General features: G+C 46.4%; 1 protein-coding gene and 1 long non-coding RNA gene across 7 annotated transcripts in view; one reads left to right on the forward strand and one right to left on the reverse strand.

The window, feature by feature from the left end:
- Nucleotides 1-11,482: 11,482 nt before the first annotated feature.
- BOD1 (biorientation of chromosomes in cell division 1) lies at nucleotides 11,483-20,431 on the reverse strand. 2 transcript variants are annotated; one of them, XM_047790824.1, is made up of 4 exons: nucleotides 19,987-20,431; nucleotides 16,316-16,440; nucleotides 13,252-13,448; nucleotides 11,483-12,279 (listed from the first exon to the last, which is right to left on the reverse strand). In XM_047790824.1, the coding sequence occupies exons 1-3, from the start codon at nucleotides 20,224-20,226 to the stop codon at nucleotides 13,253-13,255; spliced, it is 561 nt and encodes a 186-aa protein (XP_047646780.1). In that variant the 5' UTR covers nucleotides 20,227-20,431; the 3' UTR covers nucleotides 11,483-12,279; nucleotide 13,252. The 2 variants fall into 2 exon arrangements, with proteins under 2 accessions (XP_047646780.1, XP_047646869.1); XM_047790913.1 differs by having other exon boundaries at nucleotides 13,181-13,448.
- Nucleotides 20,432-20,542: 111 nt separating this feature from the next.
- LOC125133023 (uncharacterized) overlaps nucleotides 20,543-25,651 on the forward strand; it is a 220,050-nt gene continuing 214,941 nt past the window's right edge. The window contains exons 1-2 of one of the 5 annotated variants that reach the window (XR_007136404.1): nucleotides 20,543-20,754; nucleotides 21,156-21,311. This is a non-coding gene — a long non-coding RNA (uncharacterized LOC125133023). The remainder of the gene's footprint in view (nucleotides 20,755-21,155; nucleotides 21,312-25,651) is intronic. The other 4 variants (XR_007136398.1, XR_007136416.1, XR_007136424.1 and 1 more) reach the window with 4 other exon arrangements.

Here is a 25,651-nt window from a genome sequence, read left to right on the forward strand (position 1 = left end):
CATAGTTTTTAACTCTGGGCAAATACCAAGGAACACGATTGCTGGATCGTATGGTGAGAGTGTCTTTAGTTTTGTAAGAAACCACCAAATTGTCTTTCAAAATGGCCATATCATTTTTTTTTAATTGAAGTATAGTTGACTTATGATATTATATTAGTTTTGGGTGTACAACATAGTGATTCAATATTTTTGTAGATCATACTCTATATAATTTATTTTAAAATACTGGTTACATTCCCTGCTGTACATCGCATCCCTGTATCTTATCTGTTTTATACTTAGTAGTTTGTACTCTTAATTCCCTAAACCTGTCTTGCCCTCGCCCCACCGCCCTCTCCCCACTGGTAATCATTAGTTTGTTTTCTATCTGTGAGTCTTTTTCTTTTTTTGAATGGCTGCACCCACGACATATGGAAGCTCCTAGGTCAGGTTGAATCCAAATCACAGCTGCGACCTGTGCTGCAGCTGCGGCAATGATGGATCCTTTAACCCACTGTGCCAGGCCAGGGATTGAACCCAGGCCTCCGATGCCATCAGATTCTTAACCCACTGGGCCACAGCGGGAACTCCCGTTTTGTTTTGGCTATGTTTGTCGGCTCTTTTGTTTTTTGGTCAACCCCCTAGCCTGGGAACTTCCATATGCCACAGGTGCGGCCCAAAAAAGACAAAAAGGAAAAGGGCTGTGGTCCTTGGGCCCCTTGCTTAACCTCTAGTCTCCGTTCCTTCAGTTGCCAAATGAGAATCAGACCACCGACCCGACCGGGCGGTTTTGAGGATGCAGTGAATGAAAGCTTGCAAAACAGTGCGTGCCGTTCTGATCTGGGACCTTCTCCCTCAGAGAAACGCTTCCACTTGGATTCTCGTTTCTATATCCATTCGTAGGGCCCTTCAGCAGACATGCTTGTCTCATGGGGTGTGTTGGCGCGTGCTGGGTGCTGGCAAAAGAAGGGTAAGCAGAGCCTGAGCGACTCCGAGGGTTGACTCCAGGGCAGGCAGAAGTGATTTTCCAGAGTGAGGAGCAGGGTGAAAGCTGGGGTTGGGAGCCAGACTTGCGCTCAGATTGCGGTCATCTCTCCAGCTCTATGATTTGGGGCTGGTCATTTTACTAAGACTCAGTCTCTTGTCTGTGGTGACAGCAATTATATTGGACAGCGAGGGTATTCATGAGGTGCTGTGTGTGAGAGACCTGGGGAGTGGACTTTTGTCAAGGCTGCTGTGGTGGTCACTCCTGGGGGCGAGACCAGCCAGGGCACTGAGAGGCAGAAATTGTCTCTGGGGAGGGGTGGGGTGATGCTAAGCCCAGCTGAAGGGGCGAGCCAGAAGCTGGTGACACAGCCTGGATGCTCTCTGGCTTCAGCACCCCACTTGCTACCCTGCCTGGCCAAGGGTCTTTCGTGGCTGGTCCAATCCCTGGGTTTAGTTGTTATTTCCATCAAACCAGCTGCCACCCTCCCAGTGACCTCCTTCGAGGCTGGTGGCCTCCAGGGCCAGCAGGGAGCGCTTGTTTGCTTACACCACCTCTGCCTGTTTATGGGGAGGGCGCTGATGAGACCAACCCATAAAAACAGCTTTCAGGCCACACTCAGCTGGAAAACTGGGAGCAAAAGCAGGGTGAGAAAGAAGTCAAGGTCAGACCAGGATCTGGTTCAGGCTGAGAGTGAAAGAGACAGGCGGGAATAATAACTACTGTTGTGTAAGTCCTACGACATACCTGACAGTACGCGGGACTTCACACGCATTAGCTCCGTAGTTTACTCCACGTGGACCAGGGAACAGAGGGGCTGAGAAACTTGTCCAAGGCTGCTCGGCTACTTTTGAGGCGAGCTGGGATTTGAGCCTCTGAAGCCAGAGGTCTGGGGTATCTCCAGCTTGGTTATTGTGCCTCACCGGGTAAAGTTATTACCAGTAGTTTCTATTCAAAGAATTTCTATAGAGATGAGGAGACCAATGTTCATAGAGAACCAGTCATTTGCCAGCAGCCCCACAGGTAGGAGTGACCGATCTGGGACACATCCCCCATCTCCTCCAAATTGTGAGAAGGAACCTCGCGGGCGAGCCCAGAAGCTCTCTTCTGATGGAGACTTTTCGCGGATCAGAGGACTTGCCTCAGGCCACCTGGCTCCCGAGGGGTCCATGCAGGACATTCACCCAGGTGGGTTACACTCCAGAGCCCAGACCTGTCGCTGCTGCATCCTGCCTCCTGCACCCCCTCCTCCCTGCTGGGGACCCTCCTGTCCCCCAGCTCTCCTCTCTGCTCATCTGAGTCCTGGGCTTCCGTTTCTGTAAAATGGGGGGCATAAAGGCTGCGCTGCACCCTGGGGTGTTTTGATAGTCAGATGAATCATTGGCAGGAGTTCCCATTGTGGCTCAGTGGTTATGAACCCAACTAGTATCCATGAGGATGCAGGTTCCATCCCTGGCCTCGTTCAGCGGGTTAAGGATCCAGCTTTGCCGTGAACTGTGGTGTAGGTCGCAGGTGCGGCTCGGATCCTAGGTTGCTGTGGCTGTGGCGCAGGCCAACAGCTGTAGCTCCTGTTCGATTTGTGAACTTCCATATGCCCTGGGTGCAGCCCTAAAAATAAAAAAAAAAGAATCCTTGGCAAGGCCAACGCCTGCTGCTTCCCTTGCTATTGTGAGCAATAACGCTATTTAATGAGCACGTCCTATATGCGCTGCACAGACCAGAGCTTTACAGGCACCATGTCACTTGACAAATGATGGAAAGGGGTGAGATAAGGGGCATGCATGTTTCTGAGGTTCCTCTCAAGCTGCTATTCCTATTCCTCTTTTATTTCTGCCCTATCCCTTTTCTGTCCCTGTGTAGCCTGGCGGTGAGCAGAATGCCGCATCTCAGAGTCCGCAGAACAAGAAAGGTGCCCCCTAACAGAAGCAGCCGTTGAGTGAAGTGAGCCTGTCCCTCGTGGGTGTGGCTGTGTCACTCCTCATGAATGGATCGACCACAAGCTGACAGCTATCCCCAAGGCAACCTCTGGGAACCATGCACCTCCTGTTTCCAATTCTTTTTTTTTTTTTTTTTTTTCCTTTTTAGGGCCGCACCTGTGGCCTATGGAAGTTCCCAGGCTAGGGGTCGAATCAGGGATGCAGCTGCGGGCACATGCCACAGCCACAGCAGTGTCAGACCTGAGCCGCATCTGTGACCTACACCACAGCTCACAGCAATGCTGAATCCTTTCACCCACTGAGGGAGGCCAAGGATTGGACCTGCATCCTTATGGATACTAGTCAGGTTTTTAACCCACTGAGCCACAATGCGAACACCCTTTTCTTTGCTTTTTTTTTTTTTTTTTTTTTCCAGAGGTACCTTCTTAAAGTTGGCTTTGATTCAAGGCCACGCCCTCTGAGAACTGGCTGGCATGAACACAGCCCCCTGTGCGGTCCAGCTTGTCTCCCTGGAGTTCTGCATCAGGGTCTGGGACCAGAGGCTCAGCTGATAATAAACGACCACTTTAGCAGCATCAACTGTGCAAAAATCTCCTCAGGGACTTGTAGAGAGACGGGAGGCTGGACCAAGGAGAGAAGTGGTCCTGGGTCTCCAGGTCACATGGGGATTCATTTTAGAAGTGCAAACCACAAGATGCTCCCAGGATAGACTTAATGAGGAAAAGTGGAATGATGTAACACAATACTCCTTTTATGGCGATTCCATCCAATAATATTCTCTGTATTTTCATCCACCCTTGCCAAGTGTTTATGGAGAGATTTATGCTTGGAGTGGAAGCCAGTAAAATCTTAGCTTATTACTAGCTTGTGGAATAGAAATAAGTTTCTGTTAGTTTCCATGGTTTATGGACTTTTGCCAAATTTGGTGGGTATGTTCCAGGCGGTCTGACTTGGTGATGAGGAATAAGCCCTGGGCAGGCATCAGAAAGACCGGTAGCGTGCCACCTGGGTGGCTGACAGTGAGCCACAGCCAGAGGACCCAAAAGGCGGATGGGGGCAGGGTGGGGATGATGAGACAGAGGGAACAAAGGAACAAAAGAGCAAGCTTGACCCCGAAGCCTCTTTCTGCTGATCCCCCACCATCTGGGAGGTGACCTTACTGTTTCCTCTCATGGACAAGCCTGAAGTCCACCGAGCCTCCTGCTCCACCAGGTAGAGGCTGCCACAAAGTGTGGACTTGACTCACTGCTCCAGTTATTTCATCTCTTCATTGTCACCACCCCCTGACTGGTTCCTCATACCCTAGGATCTTGGACTAGGGGTCAGGTCAAAGGTTGGCAAATAGTCATGGAACCACCAGGTGGGGCGAGCATGGAGATGGAAGAGCCAGGGCAGAAGATGAGTGCAGTGTCAGAGCCCGAATGGGGTGAGGGGTGTCTGTGGGGGCTTGAGGTGGTGACAGTGATGGGAGATGGGTTCTGATTCCTGGTACTGACCCAATGTCAATGTGTTGAGGATAATGGGAGAGTGGCAGAAAAATAATTGCAGGTAAAGGATGGAAGGAAACTAGAATGAATCTCTGGAGAGCTTGGGTGCAGTGGCATGTCTAGCATCCAGATTTGATTTTTAAATACCAGCCAAAGGAGTCAAGACTCCTTGGAAAAATGGCAGATGCCAGTGTGGGGCCAGGGAAGGTACAAGATGAACCTGGGGCATCTCCCTGAGCCAGAAAGGAAGGAAGTGCTTAAAGAGAGATGGAGAAACGTCACACAGACACAAAAGCCAGCATGAAGGCCCACCCACTGGCCAACCGTGGGATAATTCAAGCATCAAAAGAAAGAACTCTAACACTAAATTATAGATCACGTTGATTAAATAGGAATCCATGAGTCTACACCAATAGAGATAAATAAGAGAATAAATAAATGGGCACAAAAGAAAGTTTTCATTACAGTAGGATGCCAACGAATAAATGTAGAAGGAATGACAGAATGAGAAAATTACCACTTGGTCCTCATCATAGTGATACTTAGTTCAACAGAGAAACATCAATAGATGTGAACGCTTGATGAAGAGCAGAATATTTACAAAGACTTAAAGAACCTTCCATGAGATATTATTTAATGACGAAGGGACAAAACAGGAGGTACGTGTATAATCAAGTGATCAAGGCGAATATCCTCAGCAAAGGGAGAGATCTACGTCGCAAACCTTGGAAGCATCCCTTCTATGATATTCCTGCCAAAGATGCACAGTCTGAATCTAACCATGAAGAATCGTCAGACAAACCCAATGGAAGGGCTCTTCTACAAAAGATCTAGCCCATGTTCTTACAAGAGAACTATTCCAGATGGAGGGAATCCAAAGAGACGTGATGACTAAATACGGAGTGTGATTCTGAACTGAATCCTTTTGCTGTCAAGGGTGAGAAGGAACAACCGGTAAGACCGAAGTTGTGCAGATCGATGGTAGTGAGGTAGTGCTGTTAATTTCCTGATGCTCTTACTGTGGTTTTGCGGGACACTGTCTTTATTTGTAGGAATCTCATGTTCAAAAGCTTGAGGGCAGGTGGGGCATCGGGTCAACAACTGCTTTCAAATGGCTCTGGAAAAGGGGCTATTTGTACTGTTCTTGCAACTTTTCGGTAAGTTTGGAATCATTTCAAAGGAAAAAGAAAAAGGTTTTAAAAGTTATTGACCATCTGGTAAGAGTCGGGCATCTTTGTTCAGTGCTGTGATTAAAGCCAGGCTTTGCAAATTATGCTGTGTATGTGCTGTGAAATATTATTTAGGCTTAAAAAGGACGGAAATTCTGCCACATCCTGCAACATGGATGAATTTGAGGACATTAGCTAAGTAAAATAATCCAGTCACAAAAAGACACATAGTGTATGATTCCACTTATATGAGGTTCCTAGAGTAGTCAGATTTGTAGAATCAGAAAGTAGACCCATGGTTGCCAGAGGCTGGGGGCAGGGGGAGTGGGGAGTTATTGTTTAGTGAGTGTAGAGTTCCAGCTTTACAGGATGAAGAGTTCGGGGGATGGATGGTGGTGATGTTTGCATAACAATATGGGTGCACCTAGAAAATAGTTGAGATGGTCGATTTTATGGTATGTGTATTTTCCCACATAAAAGAGATTGCAGGGAGCAGTTCCTGTCGTGGCTCAGGGGAGACAAATCTGACTGGCATCCATGAGGACACAGGTTCAATCCCTGGCCTTGCTCAGTGGGTTAAGGATCCAGCATTGCCATGAGCTGTGGTGTAGGTCACAGACGCAGCTCGGATCCCACGTTGCTGTGGTTGTGGCAGAGGCTGGCAGCTACAGCTCCGTTTCCACTCCTAGTCTGGGAACCTCCATATGCTGTGGGTGTGGCCCTAAAAAAAAAATCAGAAAAAGAAAAAGAAATTGGAGGGGAAACAAGTAAGGCTTTGGAAATGAAGAGCTTCTTAGCTCTGCCACTTGTCACTGAATGATCTCAGGCCAGTGCTTGCCTCTTTGTTACTGGGAGTAAGGGCCCTGTCTTCAAAGAGCGGAGACCCTATGGGGAAGCCCTTCATGTAGTGGCTGTAGTGGGCAACACGTAGGAAGAACTCAAAACAGGCTACCTCCTCTTTTCTGATCATCAGGCATCACTGACTCCATAACTGCAACTCCAAGACTTGCTGACCATTCAAGGCCCGGAGCCGCTATCTTCCCCTTTCTAGGAACTTCTTCCTTGGACAGAGAGGTGGAGTGTGGCCCAGCTAAAGACAGATATGAAAACTCATATGCTTACATATGCGCAGACCATCTCTGGAGGGGGTCAGTGTAGACCAGGTGACAGCAAGGCTATCTGGTACACTGGAGGGACACTGGGGGGCACCTCCCGTTAAAGCTATTTGTACCCTTGGATTGTCTTCCCACATGCAAGCATTATTTCCCTAGTGGCTTTAGTGAGCTAAGCATCTGGTATTGTCGCTGCTGTGGCTTGGGTCACTGCTGTGGCGCAGGTTCCATCCCTGGCCTGGGAACTTCTGAATGCTGTGGGTGTGGCAAAATAAAAGGTAAGAGAAATAAATAGCTGGATCAATCAATCAAGTTACCAAAGAGGGGCCCTCTCTGATGACTGAGTTCCTTTTGGAGGATCTGTTTTCAGGCAGATCACTCTCATTAACAAAACTTTAAGCTCCCTACACTGATTAGTGACACAGACAAGGTGCTTCTGGCCTTGGCTTGGGGACGCTGCCATGCGGGGCACCTCTGAGAGGCTTCTGAGAAACTGCGTACTGATTTCTCGGTCTGCTTCTTCCTTGCACCTCGAACCCATCTCTCCATGTGTAGACATCCTGTCACTCTCACGTGTCCTCAGCCTGTTCTGTCTGGACACGCAGATGGGGATGTGAGGGACCCCCAGGCTCCCTTCCCATCTTTAAGATTCTAGAGCTCAACTCACGTAGCTTAAAAATGTAGTCTCTTATGGAAAATTAAAGTCTAGAATTTGGTCCTCTAGCTGAAGAGATGCTTTTGAATTATGTCAAGTAACCATAAGACAAGGATCCTCTAGGGCAAGTATTTCCAATTCAAATGTCCTCGGGACCCAGCAGGGCGATGGAAACGGGTGAAGCCAGACAGTGGCATCTGCATGTCCCGCATGTTGTCAGGAATGGTGAGATGCTATCGCACTGGCCCTGATGGTTATCCAGTGGGAATACAAAAGTGTTTCCAAACTTTGCCATTTTCCTTTAGGAGCCAGCAATTTCGTTCTATACAGAAATCTCCCCTTTTAAAAAAAGTGCTAATTAATTGAAAACAAAGCAACAGACAGCTGTCAGAACTCCTTGGCCGACAGAACACAGGTGGAGGGCACAGCAGGGCAGCCTGCCAGTTTGCAAACTGCCCTGGGACATGCCCTTGAGCAGGGGAAGGGGGAGCAAAGGCTGGCCAGAGCTAAGGGCGGGCGATGAGATGTACGAGGTCAAGTACAGGTTGATTTGATTTGGGCCTACCTTCGTTTTGGAATGAAGGGTGGACCCCAGAGGACTGACAAGCTTGAACTGGTTCTTATAATAGGGAGGCCAAGGAGCAAAGCGGGGGATGGGGAGTTATGGGCTTTGACTGCTGAGAGGCTTGGCTGCAGACTTCCTTCCCTACTTAAGAGTTGCATGATGGGTAAATGCTCCACCTGAGTTTTGCCTTCCTTATCCGTCCTTAAAAGGGAGGGTAGATCTTACCTAACAGGGTCATGAGAACTGCATGAAATTGTGCATAAAATAATGTCTGCCACCTGACAGCACCTAGTTCATTTACTTCTTCCTTTCAAAGGTTTGTTGAATGAGGAAGATACTTGATGAAAGCAGTGTCTCAAGAATGCCGGCCAAATGGGAGCCTGGAGGCTGGAGTCAGAAAGGCTAGCTAGGTCTCAGGCTGTGTGACCAGTTTGAGAGGCTGGGTAATTACTACCACATGGCCTTGGACCTGAGCCCATCCCCGGTGACAAGACCATAAAAGCTGACCTCTTGGCTCCTCCGTGGGTAAGGTGATGGACAGGGTGCAACACACAGCGCCAAAGAAAGCCTGTCTGCTCCAGCTTTCCTGTCTGCTTCCCACCCGGTCCTCAGCAGCCTTTGGGCAGCCAAGGAGGCAGGACCTGGCCTCCAGCCAGTGCTGATCCAGACGCAATTTTCAAGTCCAAACCTCGGTGCCAGCCTTGGGCACAGCCAGGCCCTGACCTTTGCTAAGTCCCCCCAGACATCGCTCCTCTATCTTTAGTAGCCACTGGCAGCCTTCCTGCAGAGTTCCTGGCAAAATCCTGAGTTGCTTAGCAAACTCATCTTAAGAAGACGGCTTATAGCTTTTGAAAGCTTAGGAGGTGTAAACGACACGCAGACATTTCTAAGCCAAAATGGCCAAACGCACAGCCCTTGCAACGGACTAATGAGATGATTAGGAGAAATAAAAATAAAAAATAAAAAAGAGATCATAGTCTCGCCTTCTGGAGCTATTAGAATAGACACTGATTTCATCCACTATGTAGACACTATGTTTATCCATTAACACAATCCAACTGTCATTACAGTCAGCATCGCTGACTTCCCAAAAAGGTTTCCTAAAGTGAAAATGATTTTTAGTGTGTGTCAGAATCATCTGGAAGGCTTGTTGGCCCCCTCTCCAAGTCTCTGAATCAATAGGTCTGGGGTTGGGGCTGCACATCTAATTCCAGGGTGATGCTGCTGCTGGTCGGTTGATTATGCTCAGAGAAGCCCTGCTATAATGAACCTGCTAGTATTTATTCAGTCCACAGCACTAGTGAGTGACACAGAATGCATGGACCTCTACAGCCCCTTGGGAGTACATAGAAGCTAAGAGTAAATGGCAGAAATAGGATAAAACAGTGCCTGAAAATGTGACCTAAGAGTCACAAACTTCTGTAAGTGGAGGAAAAAAAAAAGAGAGGAGTTCCCATTGTGGCTCAGTGGTAATGAACCTGACTGAACCCAGTATCCCTGAGGACTCAGGTTCAATCCCTGGCCTTGCTCAGTGGGTTAAGGATCTGGTGCTGCCATAAGCTGCAGTGTAGGTCACAGTTGTGGTGCAGACTCTGCGTTGCTGTGGCTGTGGTGTAGGCCGGCAGCTGCAGTTCTGATTCAGCGCCTAGCCTGGGAATTTCCATATGCTGCGGGTGTGGCCCTAAAAAGAAAAAAAAAAGAGTTAAATCATCATGACTGGGTGGACCTCTTGGTCTGGCAACACCAGTTGAGCATTTAGACTGGTACCTGGAGACATGCTGGGAGCAACCGTCTCCAGCAGCAATTGTAGATGCTGCTCCAGGCGAAAGAAGTGGACTACGAAAGCGAGCGTGGGGTTCTTCTGTGATCGCAACTCTCAGGCTTTGATGGTTTCTAAAGGTTGGTCATATTTGTTGATGTCTTACTGAGGTCAGTTCTGTGCTTCATGAGGCTTTTGCAAATGGCAGTGGTTTTTCCAACTCCAGGGAGAAGCTTTGAGGTCCAGGGCAACTAGTTTCCTGTTTAGGAATGAATATAGCCAAGTGTTTGGGGTGAGATATTTTTGGTGGCCTGATCTTCCTCAGGGAAATTCTTTACCTCAGAACACACAAGATTTTTCTAGGTTCTGCCTGCCTAATCTGATACCCAAGCCTGAGGACTCCGTCAAGAATGCAGATAGGCTTGGTGAGCGGCCGGTTCTTATGGTTGGGGCCACAGCTGGCTGTCGTTTTACCAGCCTCTCCTTGGGTTGTTTGTCTGGTCTCACTTTCCTGGCCTCGATCTAACTACACTTACTCCAGGGGACATGGGCTCTACTTTCATTTCAGTCTGGCTCAGCTGAGAGTCAAAGGCAGTCCTCTGTCCCTGCAGTAGCGATGGGTCTGGTTACTTCTGTAATCTGATGATTTCATTTGAAAAAATTATCTCTAGTCTACAGTGACTCTTAGTGGATAGAATAGTGGCTAAAATGAAGAACAAAACTCCTTGGTTAACTTGGCGTATTTAACACTTTGTGAAAATCAGGACGTTTCTTATCAACTGGTACAAGCTTCTCTAGTAATGGAAAGAGAACAGAGATGGACCAAAAACTATCTGCCAGAAAGCATATACAACATGGTCCCTTGGGCGTTTGGGGGCAGAAGGATGAGGCCTTCTCTGGGTTGCTCTATTCTGCCCTCTGTCACTGGGTTGAGGTCAGTGTTAGAGGGGCAGGACTTTGGCTGGATTGACGGAAAGAGGCTCTGCTGAGACCTCTCTCCTGGAGCAGAGGCTTCCCAGGGAACGAACTTCACCTTGAAGGCCTTGAAGAGGGGTCTTGAAGAGGGGATACTAGACTGAGAAGCTTCTTTGCAAAGCATAGGACTGGTAAGACTGGTCATTCCATGTTTACCTATCAGTGGAGTGAAGAGGACTGGAGGGGCCCTTTTCTGGGCACTAAGGACTTGCCTGTTAAATCCCCAACCGAAGAGGACAGCAACCTTTTTCACCTGGAAGAACACCCTTTAGAAGGAACCGCTACCTGCCCTAAACATGTGGCTGGCTTGCTTTAAAATAAGGATACATGCTGTCCAAACCTTTTGCTAGCCATGGAAGTGCAGCCCTAAATTATGGGTATTGATGGGAAAGGTGAACATTTAAACATTAAGGTTAAAATTTGAGTAACAATATCCAGTAGGAGACTCAACTAAAAACCAAAGACTCTTGGTTTGAAGTCGGTGTTGCTATCCTCTAAAGCTTGGGATGCAAAATGCTGGGGGTCCTGTGGAACTCATCAGAAATACTCTCAGGTCCTCCTAGAGCTTCGGAATCAGAATATGTACTTTGATTCTGGTGATACTTCTGCAAACTCCCAAGTTTGAGAGAAACACTGACAGAGCAGACTGCCCACGACTAAAGACCAGCATCAGCAATGGTCAGGGGAAGCGAGGAAGGTCTCGCCCACTTCCGGCCACACCCATGATGGTCATTCCAAGGTGTGTCTACCAATCCTTCAATGTCATCGTGTCATGTGCTGTACACAGGAATGGCACGCAGGCCGAGGAAAAAGGTTTCCCTGCACACCTGGAGTCTAAGAATGATTTGAAGCTTCAGAGTAAGAGTATCAAATGGTTTTATTACAAAACTTAAGCCACTTATTGATTATTCACCTTCTAAAAAACACATACATGAGAATCAAATACACACACTTAGGACTCACTAGCCTTTGCAGGATAGGAAGAAGCAAGCCCTGCACAGAGCACCTGCAGAAGTTTTTCCTTCCACCTAAGCCTGCATTTCTCCATGATTTCTAGGGTCCGCGTTTTGACACCGCTTACCGGGGAAAGGGAACTGAAGCTACAAGAGTCACGTACGAGAGAGGGTCGCAGCAGTCTCAAAGCTCCTTGATGCTAAAGGCTTATACACTCTAACTTGCAACTCTGAGAAACACTATCAAATAAGCACTGTCAAATGCCCACTCCTGACTAACCGTTACTGTCATTCTTTGAAATTGCATCTTGGGACTAGATCCGTTCCTTCATTGGTAAGGTTTGCTTATCCCCACGCACAAACCCTAAAATCCACACGCAGTCTCCAAGTTCAAGTATAAAGGTTTGTTTCAGGACAACCCCAGGTTGACGTAGTGTTTCTTAATATATCTGTAGTGTCTACTGGGTGTCATCAGCTTAGACAAACTGGCCAGATGGCAGCACACTGTGGGGGCACACGTGTCAACTTTCCTACTGCTACACTTGCTCCCTATTCTGTCTGGGCACTGCCCCACAGTCCAGGTTGGATCTTGACGTCAGTGATGACCTTGGCCTGTCTTCACTCTAAAGTCGTACTCTTATGTCACTGAATCCAGGTCTTCACCACTAATTTAGTGGAGCTTCCAAAATGTGTGAGGCATATTCTAAAAAGAAAAAATAATCATATCAAAATGTTAGTTTTGTGTTATGTTTATGTGCTAAAAGGAATTGAAATTAAACTAGAAAGACTGAAATGAATGCTTTACACTCCAAAATGGAACTGAGGTCCTCTAATATAGGCACAAAGAGAATTTCTCTCTTGAGTGCCACACACAAGCCTGATATTCTTGTTTTGTTCACTCACTGATACTTATCTTATTTATCAAAAATAACAGACACCTTGAAGAATCTCATAAAAAGAGCCCCAGGGTAGAATGAGGGGATAAGGCACTCCCTAATGGTTACCAACAATGGCTAGAAACCAACCACTGCTTACTTAGTAATCACTGCTTATGTTTATTAATGTCTCCCAACCCCTGCAAAAAGCACTGTGTTGTACATCTACAGCTGATTTTTATCATTTCAAATGTAATGGGGAGAAAGAAAAAAAAAAGAGTGCTCACAACAGAAGAATCCCATGATAACTGATGGTGGTAAATTGAAATCCTTACTAAATACAAGGCAACCCAGCAGTGCACAATGCAGACTCCAAGCCCATTTAGGATGCTGCTTTAGAATGCACAGCTTGATTTTTTTTATATTCAAATTGTAAACCCAAGTTAACTCATGTCCAGGGGAGAGACTTATGTAAGCAATTTCAGAACAACAAGATTTTCATCTGAATTTGCCTTCTGCACACCAATCATCCCAGCTGGTTTCTAATGAAGCATCTATTCATAGCTTAAATGTTCAGCTCTGTTGACACAGAAAATCATACAACTCACTGACACAGGAAAATGCTACTAATTAGTTCTTAGTAAAAAACAACTCATGACAAAATGAAGTCCATTTGCAGTAAAAACTTTTCTGAATAGATAAGAAACATGATCCTCAGTAATGGCTTACCCCTTTTCTATCCATTTTCTATATCTACAAGCCAGAGGTGAATGCTCCTGGACAAAAGATGGATACTGGACCTTAGGAGGCATCCTGGGATGGAGCTGGAGGGTCCTGGCTTTCAGGCTCTGGAGGGGGTGCTGGCACAGCTTCTTTTTTCTGGGCCGCCAGGAACTCATGAATTGCTCGTTCTATCTGTGGCCTGAAGATGTGGTTTAGTTTGGGATCCACCACCTGGGAAATAATTCTGTCCACTCCAGCTTCCAACATCCCTGACCTTGAGGAGACAAACAGATCGTTCCATTATTTAACCTCCACTCCACCCCAACCTTGTACAAAAGAACAGAACAAAACTATCCCAAAGACAAAGAACAAAGAACAAAGACTTGGTAGGAAAGAACCGATGGCACAGGGAGGCTGAAAACCTCAATGGCACCAGCAAAGCCTCCCGCCTGACTCCATTTCCTCCAACATCTGTCCTCCCAGGAGTCAAGGCAGGAGAAGCAGCCTCCAGCAGCAACCTGCCTACTGCCTCTTAGGCTTACGCAGCACAGCTCAGTCAGGGCTGGGAACGTGTACAGCTTCACCAGCGATTCAACAATGCCTTCAGCTGGACCACTGTTACACACACTAGGCCACTTGGAAGCAAACAAGTACACAGACTAGAAACAGACTGGTTCTCAGCTCCTAAAGGGCTAAAATACAACCCCAATCCTTTCTGAAGAGCATATATTAGTCAAAATGCCTATATTCCAATACCAAGGGTGGGTGGTGAGGAAGATTATGGTCACAGGAAACAAATCACATTTGAAGAGTTTGGAAAAAATAGTCCAAATTCATTTGTCTAGTTAATTGTTTAGTTAACTGACCTGTTAAGTGCAGGTCAAACTAAACTGTTCTTTTTAAAGGCTTACAATATTCAAATACTGTTACAAACGTGGTAGACAGGTTTTACCTACTTTCCTTCAGACTTGAGTTCTTAGGCCATTCAAAAGTTTGCTGAGGTAAAAGTAGGTCCTGCAGTAATGGGGCAAATGGTGTGTCAGGGTACAGCCAGGGAAACAACTTAAGAGAAACGAGAAGCAGGCTCTGGACTGGTTAGGTTGAGTGGTGAATCAAATGCTCCCTAGATCCAGCGCTAACTGACAGCTTAGCAAGAGGAGGCCTACATGTACACAGGCTGCCATGAGAGTAGAGGGGCACTTCCAGGCAGAGCCCAGTAGACAGCGTGTGCCCTTAGAGATGAGCGCCGTGGCACCCAGCAAGGTCAGCAGCAGGACATGGGTCAGTGGGGAAGCAGAGCCACCCCTCCTTAGTCACAAGCCATTGGCTTCCTGCCTCCACCACCCTGCTGCCAGGGTTTGAGTCACAGGGGTCTTTTCTGGGGGAGAAAAGCCTGATCAAGGAAAACAAAGTACCAAGAGTATAGCTTCCTCTCCTGGAGATTTTAAGAGTGTTTGGAGGAAACAATCTTATTAGGAGTCTAAAACAGAAGAGGAAATGAACAAATATCATGTAGCTAAAAGTTTCCTCTGCTCTGTTACTTAAGCTTAAGAAGAAATATTTTTTTGTGTTAAGGATTAGCAACAAATAAGGACCAATGCCAGCCATGAAGTAGTTGCTCAGTAAGTGGCAGCTACTGTCCCCTTCTTTCTGAAGGATCCCTGTGCCACAGTCTGCTCCCTAGAGAAACAGAAAGGCACTGAGTAATGAATTCAGAATGACAAGGTACTGGGCTTCCTGTGGTAGCATGCTTGTTTCCTAGCCCCAAGAGCATTTACAAATTTTAGTTTAAAAAGATTCAGATTTCACCAACCATCATGAAAGTGTCAGATTGCTAATAAACACCTTTTTCTATTTTTAAAACCTTTTTATTTTGAAATTATATAGTCATAGACAGTTGCAAAGAAATACACAGGGAGGTCCATGTACTCTTTACCCAGGCACCTCTAATGTTTGCATTCTGTACAACTGCAGTACAGTATCAAAACCGGGACATAGGAAAAAGGAAAAATTCTATAACTCTGTGTGCTGATGGATGTTAACTAGACTCACTGTGGTGATCATTTCAAAATACATACAAATATCAAATTGGTATGTTTCAAACTAATCATACCTGAAATAAATATGCTGTATGTCAATTATACTTCCCAAAAAAGGGGGAAAAACCAGCACAGGTACAATCCTGACCTCATTTACGTCTCAGTGACAGCTGCACTCATGTGCCTCTGTGTGGGGAGCTCTGTGCAACTTGAACATGAGTAGCCTCAGGTAACCACCACGATTAAGGTACTCACCTGTCCCACACCCGCTTCACGCTACCTCTTTCTAGGCACACTCATACCCGCCCCCCTCCCAGCCCCAAGCCCCGGGAATCACTAATCTACTCCATCTCTATAATTACAGTGGTTCACAAATGTTATATAAATGAAATCATGCCCCATGTTATCTTTTTGATATTGGCTATTTCTTTTTTCCCCACTCAACAGTTCCTTGATATTTCTGTTTTAAAGAAGGCCTCACAAGCTTTTAGATATTTCAGGAATTAGTAGATCAAGAAAGTCTGCACATAAGCATATTAAGAGCAAAAAAGGATTCTGAAGAGATTAGAAAAATCTTATCTTAGGACATCAGACTCCATGAGCTACCTCCACTTCTGTGCCCCGTGACAGTAGCACCTCATTAACTAAGGTTCAGTTTGCTTCTGTGAAGGCCATACTTTAGTAAGACTCCATGCCTTCCTGGAAGCTGCCAGTACACTTTACAGGGGCCAGATGGATTCAGAGAACTTGCATAATGTACGCTGACTTGTGAGAATAAAGATCCACCTATGCTTGCCCAAGACCCAAGCATTGATATGTTGGTATGAACTCCAGTGTATGTTCAGACTCTACGGAAAATGTCAAAGAGCATGAAATGTGTCCTCATGTGGAACATCCTTCCCAGTAGAGATGCACATGGGAGGCCTATGTAGGAAGAAAGAATTTCAATTGAGTTTTTGGCTTACTTCAGTCTTAATTTTAATAAAGGAAGGGTCTGCTGCAACTTGTGTGTCGTATACCTTGACCAGCAGTGACTTGCCTCGGCCTTCCTGTGTGCCATGCCTGTGATGACTGCCTTTCGCTCTCAATTCTGCTTACTTACTGAACCACACTCTGCCGCAGACCATTTCGCAACTGGTTTTTGTTCATCGTAGGATTCCATTCCTGCTTGTCCAGGTGTGTTGACACAAAATTATCCACTTTCTGCCTCAGGTTTTGGTAAGCTGGCTAAAATAGTAAAAAGAAGGGGCAAGGTCAGGACTTACATGAACCAAAGTTTTGGAAATTAGTCATTCAGAACATTGCTTTTCATAGCAACACAGAATTTCAAGTCCTTAAAAACAATTCCACTGTGTCCATGATCACCGTGCAGCGTGGCAGAGCATGAAGTAACGACCATCACGTGTGCCTACTTTATGGTGGGTGGGCACAATTTTTTGACCCTACTTACTTTTCAAAACACCTTCCAAATTGAAGGAAATGGGCTCTAGCCCAGCTCCGCTGCTTACGAGCTCTCAGGACTTAACAGTCAGCCAACCTCTGAGTCTCAGGTATTTCCATCTGTAAAACAAGTATTAACTGCCCTGCTTAACCAGGTAGGTCCTCAGCATAAAATGAAGGGCCACCCAGACCTCAGCATGACTCCCAAATGCAGACCAAAGTCAAAGCCTATGGACAGTGGGAAAGGCTGAAAGGAAGCAAAAGTCAAGTCCCCAAAGGAGCCTGAGAGGTACTTACTGGTCTCAAATGTTCAAGACCCAACTGGGATCAGGAGAACAAAAACCAGAAAGGAACTTGATAAACACAAGGAATCCATGCAAACACAAGGAATGCATGTTCTGAGGCGCCAAGATCTTCTGGCACTATCAGCCGCTCTTCTCCAAACCAGGTGTTTCACACTTCACTCCGGAATCCTTCCCACCCCAGCGATGTTGTGTTGAGCAGTGTGATTTGCTCTGGCTGATGGAGTCGCAGCGATAAGAGGTCCAAAATGTGGTTGTGTCATCTGCCTTGACTTGTACTCTGGTGATTTTCTGATAAGTGTATGTCCTCTGCACCCCCTGTCCCTTTAGCCTGGGACCTAGGACAGGTACATGTACAACACTCCTAACCCCAACCCACAGCTTGGACCCCTAGTCCAGGCTGCCTACAGCTGAGCCACCAAGCCTATCTAGAACAACTGAATTTCAGCTGACTTGTGATTCCATCAGCCTAAGAACAAATACTTGTTATAAGCCGCCGAGATTTGGGTTCTTTTGTGGTGTTACTGTGGAAAAAGTTTGCTAACAGCCAGGTAAATGAGATTGACAAAGGAATCAGTAGGCCCCAACTCCATGAGTGGGCTCTTTCTAAAAGCCATGACTCACAAACAAAGACTCTCCACTAAACCTGGAAAGAGGAAGGAAGGGAGATGGTGAGGAATAAAATTCACAGATGCCCATGTCCTATCTGCCTAGCAACTCCTTTTTCCTGGTAACCATCTTCCCTTCTTCACAAGAGTAGGGCAGCGGGTACCATGTTCTCCTGGTCACAGGGATGGGAGTCTGACCCATGTTTAGACATGCAGACATTCCCTGGGATTTTTTGAACTGGGAGTTGTTTCTAGAGGAAGAAGCTGTAAGAGGCAACCAAGAGATGCCAGCAACCAAATGGATGACTCTGCTCTGCAGTAGCAGTTAGAATTACAAAGAACAGAGCTGAAAGGAAGCCCTAGTGGAGCATCCCTGGTTCCAGAGCGCCCCTACCTTTCTGGTAATGTGTTCATTCTATTTTTCCTTAGATCCCATGAGTCAACAGATTCTCCCCTTTGCTTACAGGGGTTAGAATTACCTTTGTCACTTGTAACCATGAATCCTGATATCATACTTTCTACTATTCAAAAGAACTCACCCAGTTATAGATAGGAACTGTTCACTGAAAAGGACAAAAGACAGCTAATGTTACCACCAAACCTTAATAGACCTTGACAATACAGAACAATCCCTTCAGGTCATGAAGCAAAAGGATCTCATGTGCCTGCCACTAACATTGTATTGTACTTTCTTTCTTCACCTATCACTTGTTCTGTTTACTTATATTTTGGATGCATTGCAAAGTAATTACAGACATCGTCAGTGCACCTTCCCTTAAATATGTCAGCAATCTGGGGTGCAGCCTAACAATATGTATATCTAACAAGTTCTCCGGTGACAAACCAAGGACCACACTTGGAGAACTGTGGGATTAAAGCAACAAAGGACTCAATAAGATGTGCCTGAAAACACACTATGTTCAAGAATTAAAACCACCTGGTGACTATCGGGAGGAGCATCTAAAGAGTTGAGGTGGTAAGTGGTGAAGGCTCCAATTCCCTCTCTCCCAGCAGATTCTCAGTAACGATTTTAAAAAATGTACATATTAAGCCACACAAAACCTAATGAGGCATAAGAAACATGAGCAAACAACATGTAATGGGAAGTTGAGAACAGTCAGTGCTGGGAAAGGTGAAAGCTCTGTCAATATGTACCTGGGACTCTAAAGTAAGGAAAAACTCATTTCAAGGATAGCACTTCTCCTTGAGTGGTTTTTTTTGTTTGTTTTTTTGTTTTTCTTTTTTTTCCTCTTTAGGGCCGCACCTGTGGCGTGGTTAAGTTCCCAGGCTAGGGGTCGAATTGAAACTACATCTGCCGGCCTACACCATGGCTCACGGCACTGCTGGATCCTTAATCCACTGAGCAAGGCCAGGGATCAAACCCACATCCTCTTGGATCCTAGTTGGGTTCGTTAACTGCTGAGCTCATGAAGACATGAAACTCCCTGCTTGAGTTTTTAAATCATGGAGAATTAACAGTATACACCACTTACTATCTTTACTAGCCGGTCTATGTGTCAGTTTTCTACTTTAGAATACAAGCTTTGCTTGTTCCTGTATCCACAAACCCCGCCAATAAATGTTTAATGGGTAAACGGACTAGGTCCTTCCCTATCTTTAAGGCCCAGTTTTTAGCCCGCAATTTTTTTGTGAGGTGGGCAAAATATTTCCACACTAGGCTCAAACAGGAGAAATCACCTCCCCAGAAGAACCCATTCAGTAAGAGAGCTTCTATATCTACACCTATAACTCTTGTTAGAGAAGCTTCTGAAAAGGGAAAAAATGAACGTTTCAGCAACTATCATACGTCTGACACTTAACACAAATGACTTCACTGACTACACATGAACCTTGGCAAAAAGGCAAAGTGAGAAACAGCATTGTTACTCTAGCAGGTTGACCTATGCCATTAGGATCTAAAGTAGCACCAAGTCCCTTTTAATCAATGATAAAGGCCAAAACACAGGTGTTAGTCTACAATAATGTACCTTAATTAAATGCATACTGAAGTCTGCACTGACCTGGAAAGGGTACAAATAACTATTATAGGCTGACGACTGTGCGTTCAAACCATTCAGGCTTACTCACTTGGCTCTCATCGCTGTTCTTAACATATTGAGATTTGTTACCGAGAGGCTTAAAGGGATCCCATCTTGGGAAAGACAGGGTCTAGGATGGAAAACCGGTATTGCATCCCCAAATTCAGAGTAGCAACTGGCCTAAGTCGCACAGAATTGTTATGGGGTTGGGAGCTGAATCCACGTGGGCATCCCTCAGAAAGCTTGCTGTACTGCCCCAAGCAGTCTCCTCGCTGCTGAGGCTTTTAAGGTACCTTTTATTCTGCTTTGGAAAAGTGAAGCTGCAACCCCGATGGCCTCACGCCCAGCCCACCCGGCCCCCGTTAGCCCAGGCGCCTCAGCTACCTTAGTGTCCACGTCGGCCAGGCAGTCCCGGCGGAAACTGTCAAACAAGCCCCGGCTCTTGAGCTGCTCCACGATGAGAGCGATGAGCTGCGGGTCGCCGGGAGGCAGCGAAGCCGGGTTGATGGGGCCGCCGCTTCCACCAGCCCCCGTCGCGCCGGTCGCCGCCCCCGCCGAGGCCTGGCCCGAGCCGCCGCCGCCCACCGCACCGGTGCCCCCGCTGCCGCCGCCACCGTCCGCCATGGCTGTGCCCCTGGCCCAGGAAGGAGACCGAACACAGCCTCCTCTCAGGGACAGAGGGCCTGGGTCGGGTACAGGTGGCAGAGGGGCCAGAGAAGGCGGCGGCGGCGGCGGCGGCGGCGGCGGCGAGGGTGGGAGCGGCGGCGGCGGGAGGGGTGGCGCCGGCACGTTGGGAGGCAGCGGCGGCGGAGGGAAAGGCGGCAGAAATCGCCCTCCCCATTCCGGGCGCTCTTCGGATGACGTCGCCGCTGACCTTTGCATTGTGGGGCGGGAGGTTTACCTGCAGTCAGCGCCGGCTTTCTTATACGCAGAAGGCTGGCCAAAGAAAACTACAACTCCCGGAAGCCTCCAGAATGCCATCTCCAGTTTGCGAGGCAGTACGGGACTTGAAGGCTTAGGCCCTCGCGATTGCTGCAGCCTGGGCTGACTCTTCTCGCCCGGTTACTGCCACCTGGTTCTAAATCAGCACGTCCCCAAAGTGCCTGAGTATAAGAAGTGTCTGCCAGGCTGATTGAAAGTGTAGAATAACAGGTTTGTCCCTTAGAGATTCTCATTCAGTGTTTCTGGGTCGGGGCCTAGGAATCTGTGTTTTTAACATGTATTCCCGCACCCTTGAACAATATGGCCCGGGAAATGTGGGAAGCAGTGGACTAGTCAGATTTCTTTTATTTAAAAACGTATGGGGTTTCATCCCCCGTCCGTTCTGATTTTAATAGAAATTCATACTATTTTCGAAAATTGAAAAATAACCGGAAAATGTGCGGTGGAAATGTCTCCCTGATTCTCTATTTTATGTGTATTTCCTTCCAGATATTAAATATTGTCAGTAATAATAACAAACTAATATTGAGTAATTTAAATATTCCAGGCATGATGCTAAATACTTTACACACACAATCTAAAAAGCAGATATTATTTTTGCTATTTTACAGGTGAAGAAACTGAGACACAGAGTTAGTTTATTGCCCTAATCACAAAGCTACAGGTGGAAGAGGAGGGTTTGAACTCAGGTTTCCTGAATCCAAATCTTGGTGATGTTTAACCTAAGGTGTACTACATCCTGAAAGCTAGCAGGCCTCATACTCTAGGTAAGGCTTCTTCCTAATTTATCTTTTCTTTTCTTTTTTTTTTGGAGCCACAATTCACCATTGGAGCTGCCACTGCATCCTCTTTTCCTTTCAGCCTTTTGTCCCCTGTTGAAAATTCCTGCCTGGATCCTGGCAATTCTGTTTGCTATTATTTCCTCGTCTTATATAAGCAGTGGATGAGGATATAAATAATAAATTCTTCAATATCCTTGGCTCCTGGGAAGAGGCATAATAGATACAGATCTGGGATGCTTTCCATTTCACGATTTATTATTTAAGAAAGTGTAACCCTCAAAATGAATATCCAGGTGTTCATCCTTTAACTCGAGCTCAATCTTCCTCAAAGGTTAAGTTAATGACCAACATTCTCTCTTAATACTTCACCATCCTGGAGATGACCTAATGACTCTTCCTCCTAATTGACCCCACACTTATCACTCATCTTTAGCCCCAGGAGAGGCTGGATTCAGGCTGCAAGGACCCGGTGTTTATTCTTCTCCAAGCTCCCTGATCACTTCTACCAGTCTCTTCTCCATTTTGGCACAGCACATCTTCCTCTCTTTCTTCAGGGAAAACTTTTCTAACCCTCTAACCTAATTTGGTTTTGTCTCACTGATGTAGACTCTCAGAGCTTCTTTCTTATACCAATGATTATAATCGAAAATGAATAATTTTTAGGCTAACCGGCCACTTGATTCCCCTGCTACAGTGTAAGCTTTAAAGCCGGGACCACAGCTCATTGTTCATCACTGTGTCCCCACCTCATAGCACAATCCCTAGCTGAAAAGTGGATGTGTAAATTTTTGTCTATTTCCTATAGTCATGGGATGGGGGTGGGGGGGTGGGGAGAGAGGTAGCGTGTGTGTCTGTGTGTGGGGGGGTGTCATTTGTAGCCACCACTTTCAGAAAAGAGAGCAGGAGAAGATGGATTAATCCATCATTAATCCAACTGGGTAATTGATCCCAGAGATTGGCAGCAAATGGTTAACCCTTTGGCAATCTCATGGGGTCCTTGTGTCTTGTTTGCTAGAACTTTCAACTATGAAAAGAAGCTGTACCCCATATCTGTGACCTTGCCTCTGGAATTGATATAAATATATTTTGGTGGGGACAGGAGAATAAGGAGTGAAGGTGATCAAGACTAGTGGAGGCTTGTTATTCACACAAATTTGCAATAGGAAGCTTTCACTATTTGAAAGGGCACGCCTCCTGCAAGTCAAGGAAAATGTAATCCACCAAAATTGTCACCAGGGAGCGCCATTGCTGTATTAATAATCCAGGACCCTTAAACATTTCTACGCAGACTATTGTTTTAATTTTGGCTTAGGTAGTAATCTCATTTTCAGATATCCCTTAGGAAAAAAACAATCATTGGCTCTCAGTGTTAAAATTTGCCTGTAACAAGTTGCCCGAGTCCGGTGAATTGTATGTATTAGGTGCTGGAATATTTTATGTCAAAGACTGCATGAGAGGATGGGACCCCCGCAAGGCCAAACCCAGATCTCAAAAGAGAAAGGGTAGAAACTGGACATGAGACTCATAGTTTGCCAAGGGAGATGTGAAAAAGTAGTGAAGCATGTGGGCTTTTTGTATCCGCTGGTGCTGGATTGGAATCCCAGCTTCATCACTTTGGGGTCTTGTGACTTTGGGAAAGTTGCATCGCCTCTCCAAGCCTCAGTTCCTCAAAATATTGGAGAGGCTGAGGCTCTTCTGGCAGCCCATTTAGCATAATTTGTCGTCCTCATCAAATGTTCATAACATAGTACAGTCACAAGTTTATGCTTGGAGGAATAGTTATTTGGTTAACCACTTGTCTCCCCCACTAACTTTTAAATTCCATGAAGGAAAGGATTGTCTATTTCGTTCATCATGGCCCCAGCACCTAGAACAGTGCCTGGTGTATACAGGTAAATATATGATGGATGGATGAAAAATAATGAATGAATAAGTAGGCAATTTGCTCTTCTAAGTATAGGATCAGGCCATTTAAGGTTTTTGCTGCTGCCCTCCACCAAATAGCAGAATAAGTTAACATATCGATTATATATTGACCATATATACAGAGGGGTCAGGTGCAAGCTCATGAGCTGTCCCTCATGTAGGACTAAACCCGATTAGGAACCTGGGGCTGGGAGCAGGCGCCAAGGTTAGACGTCAATCTGTGAGTTGCCTTGGTAACCTCCCACTTCTAATCCAAGACCTGGTTCCTTAAAGCTAGAGCATTCCAGAGCCTTGTGGCTGAGCCCAGGGCTGTGTTTAGACACCACACCCACTTGGGGTAGACAGATTGTTTTGTTCTTATTCATGTTCATGGCATGGCCCCTTTTCTCCTTGCTTCCCTCTCTTCATCCAAAGAGCCTTACTAATTCTTAGGTTGGACAGGTGTTCATTTCTTAATGAACAATGTCCAGCATTACTCGAGATTGCCTGTCTGTACTATATTGGCTACCTCTGCACGGAGGGGTCTCGGCTGCTTCTTGTTTGTCTCTTTGTGATGTTTTCCAGTATCTCTAAGACAGATTGAATCCAAATACACATTCAGAAAACAGGGCTTTGGGAGTTCCCGTCGTGGCGCAGTGGTTAACGAATCCGACTAGGAACCATGAGGTTGCGGGTTCGGTCCCTGCCCTTGCTCAGTGGGTTGGCGATCCGGCGTTGCCGTGAGCTGTGGTGTAGGTTGCGGACGTGGCTCTGGCTCTGGCGTAGGCTGGCGGCCACAGCTCCGATTAGACCCCTAGCCTGGGAACCTCCATATGCCGCAGGAGCAGCCCAAGAAATACCAAAAAAGACAAAAAAAAAAAGGAAACAGGGCTTTGATGAGCAGGAGTCCTGAGCACCAATCAATAGGACCATCGCCTCTCCCACTGAATATGCATCTTAGATAACATTTCATGCTGTGGTGTTTTTATTTTGAATTATTATTATTAAAGGAAGCTTAGTGAAAGAGGCAACCTACAATAATGTAGAGAAAAGAATGGGAAGTTTGGAATCTGGGTTGGCCTTGGATCCAGCACCTCTGCTCATCATCTTTGTGACCTAGAACAATTTATGAACCAGTCTGAGCCTTGGTTTGCTCACCTGTAAAATAAGGATATTAATACCTACCATTGGTTGTCGTGAAACGTGGAGATGATATATATGCCGAAGCCGTCATAGTAGGCACTCAATAGCTAATAGCTAATAATATGGTCTCGATACAACATCCTAATGTCCTCAGAAATCTTGATGAATATGTATCCAGAGTTAATGCATATTTAATTAATTTCCTAGTTTTAATCTTGTGATGACATAGGAAATCATTCAGCCAGTCCTTAAATGGGTGGGCTCGGTGAAACCAAGTTCACAGTCAAGGCCTCCATGCTCTTACTGCCGGGGTATGGTCTGTCCTTTGCCTTCGTCTTCAGATTTCCAATGCCGTCTCTTATACTTCAGTGACACACATATCAACTCATCTACTTCTAGTTCCCTACCTGGTATCCATTACCCTTCTTCATCAAAGAACCCAGTTTAGTTTGGGGCTTCAGTGCACCCTGTAAAGTATATACTTCCCTAGATTTCTCTGTTGCTAAAGGTAACCAGTTCTGGCCAGGAAGATAGAAGCTGAGGACGTCTGGAGAGCTTTGCCTTGCTGATGGAAGCACTGCCCTTCCTATTGTAGCATGGGGATGCAGAAGTCCTGAACCAACACTCCAAGGGTTAATGGGGGGCCATGTTACTGGTTCTGGCCAGTGAGTTGTGAACAGAAGTGACTTGTGTCACTTCTGGGCCAGGACATTTAAGTACCAACATGAGACTCTCCAAGTATTCTCCTTTCTTCTGCCGTGAGAACCAGCACAATGTGAGACAGTGGCCAGTCTGTCTTCCTGGGGTCCCAAGTGAGTGGACATAGAGGTGGGGCCCTAGCTTATGAGTCTTGGCAGGATGGGGAGACCTCTTCTACCTGGGGGCCCACAGACTTGATTTCCCAGCTTCCCAAATATGTGGCCTTGACTCCAACCATGAGAGGCCATTCTGGCCCTTGACACTGCAGGTGGCGTGTGAAGAAGCAAGTTCTATAACAAGGGGAGGCCAGTGTCCAGCCTTCAGAGGGGCCCTGTGGGGTCCGCAGGGGTGTCTGGTACTGCACAGGCAACGTCAGAACCGCTTGATGCTGTTCTGCCCCAGCACTGGGGCAGTAGAATCTCCATGGAATGTCCAGTGTTGTGATTTGGGGTGTCGTTTCCAAACCTGGATCTCTGGCCTTCCCAGGGATTCTGGGAGCCACTCCATATACTTTACTGCACACCTTTACTGCTTAAACCCACCGGAATTCCTTTCTGTTGCCATTAAAGGACCTTTCC

This window comes from Phacochoerus africanus, chromosome 1, assembly GCF_016906955.1.
Source record: "Phacochoerus africanus isolate WHEZ1 chromosome 1, ROS_Pafr_v1, whole genome shotgun sequence".
Classification (NCBI taxonomy): domain Eukaryota; kingdom Metazoa; phylum Chordata; class Mammalia; order Artiodactyla; family Suidae; genus Phacochoerus; species Phacochoerus africanus.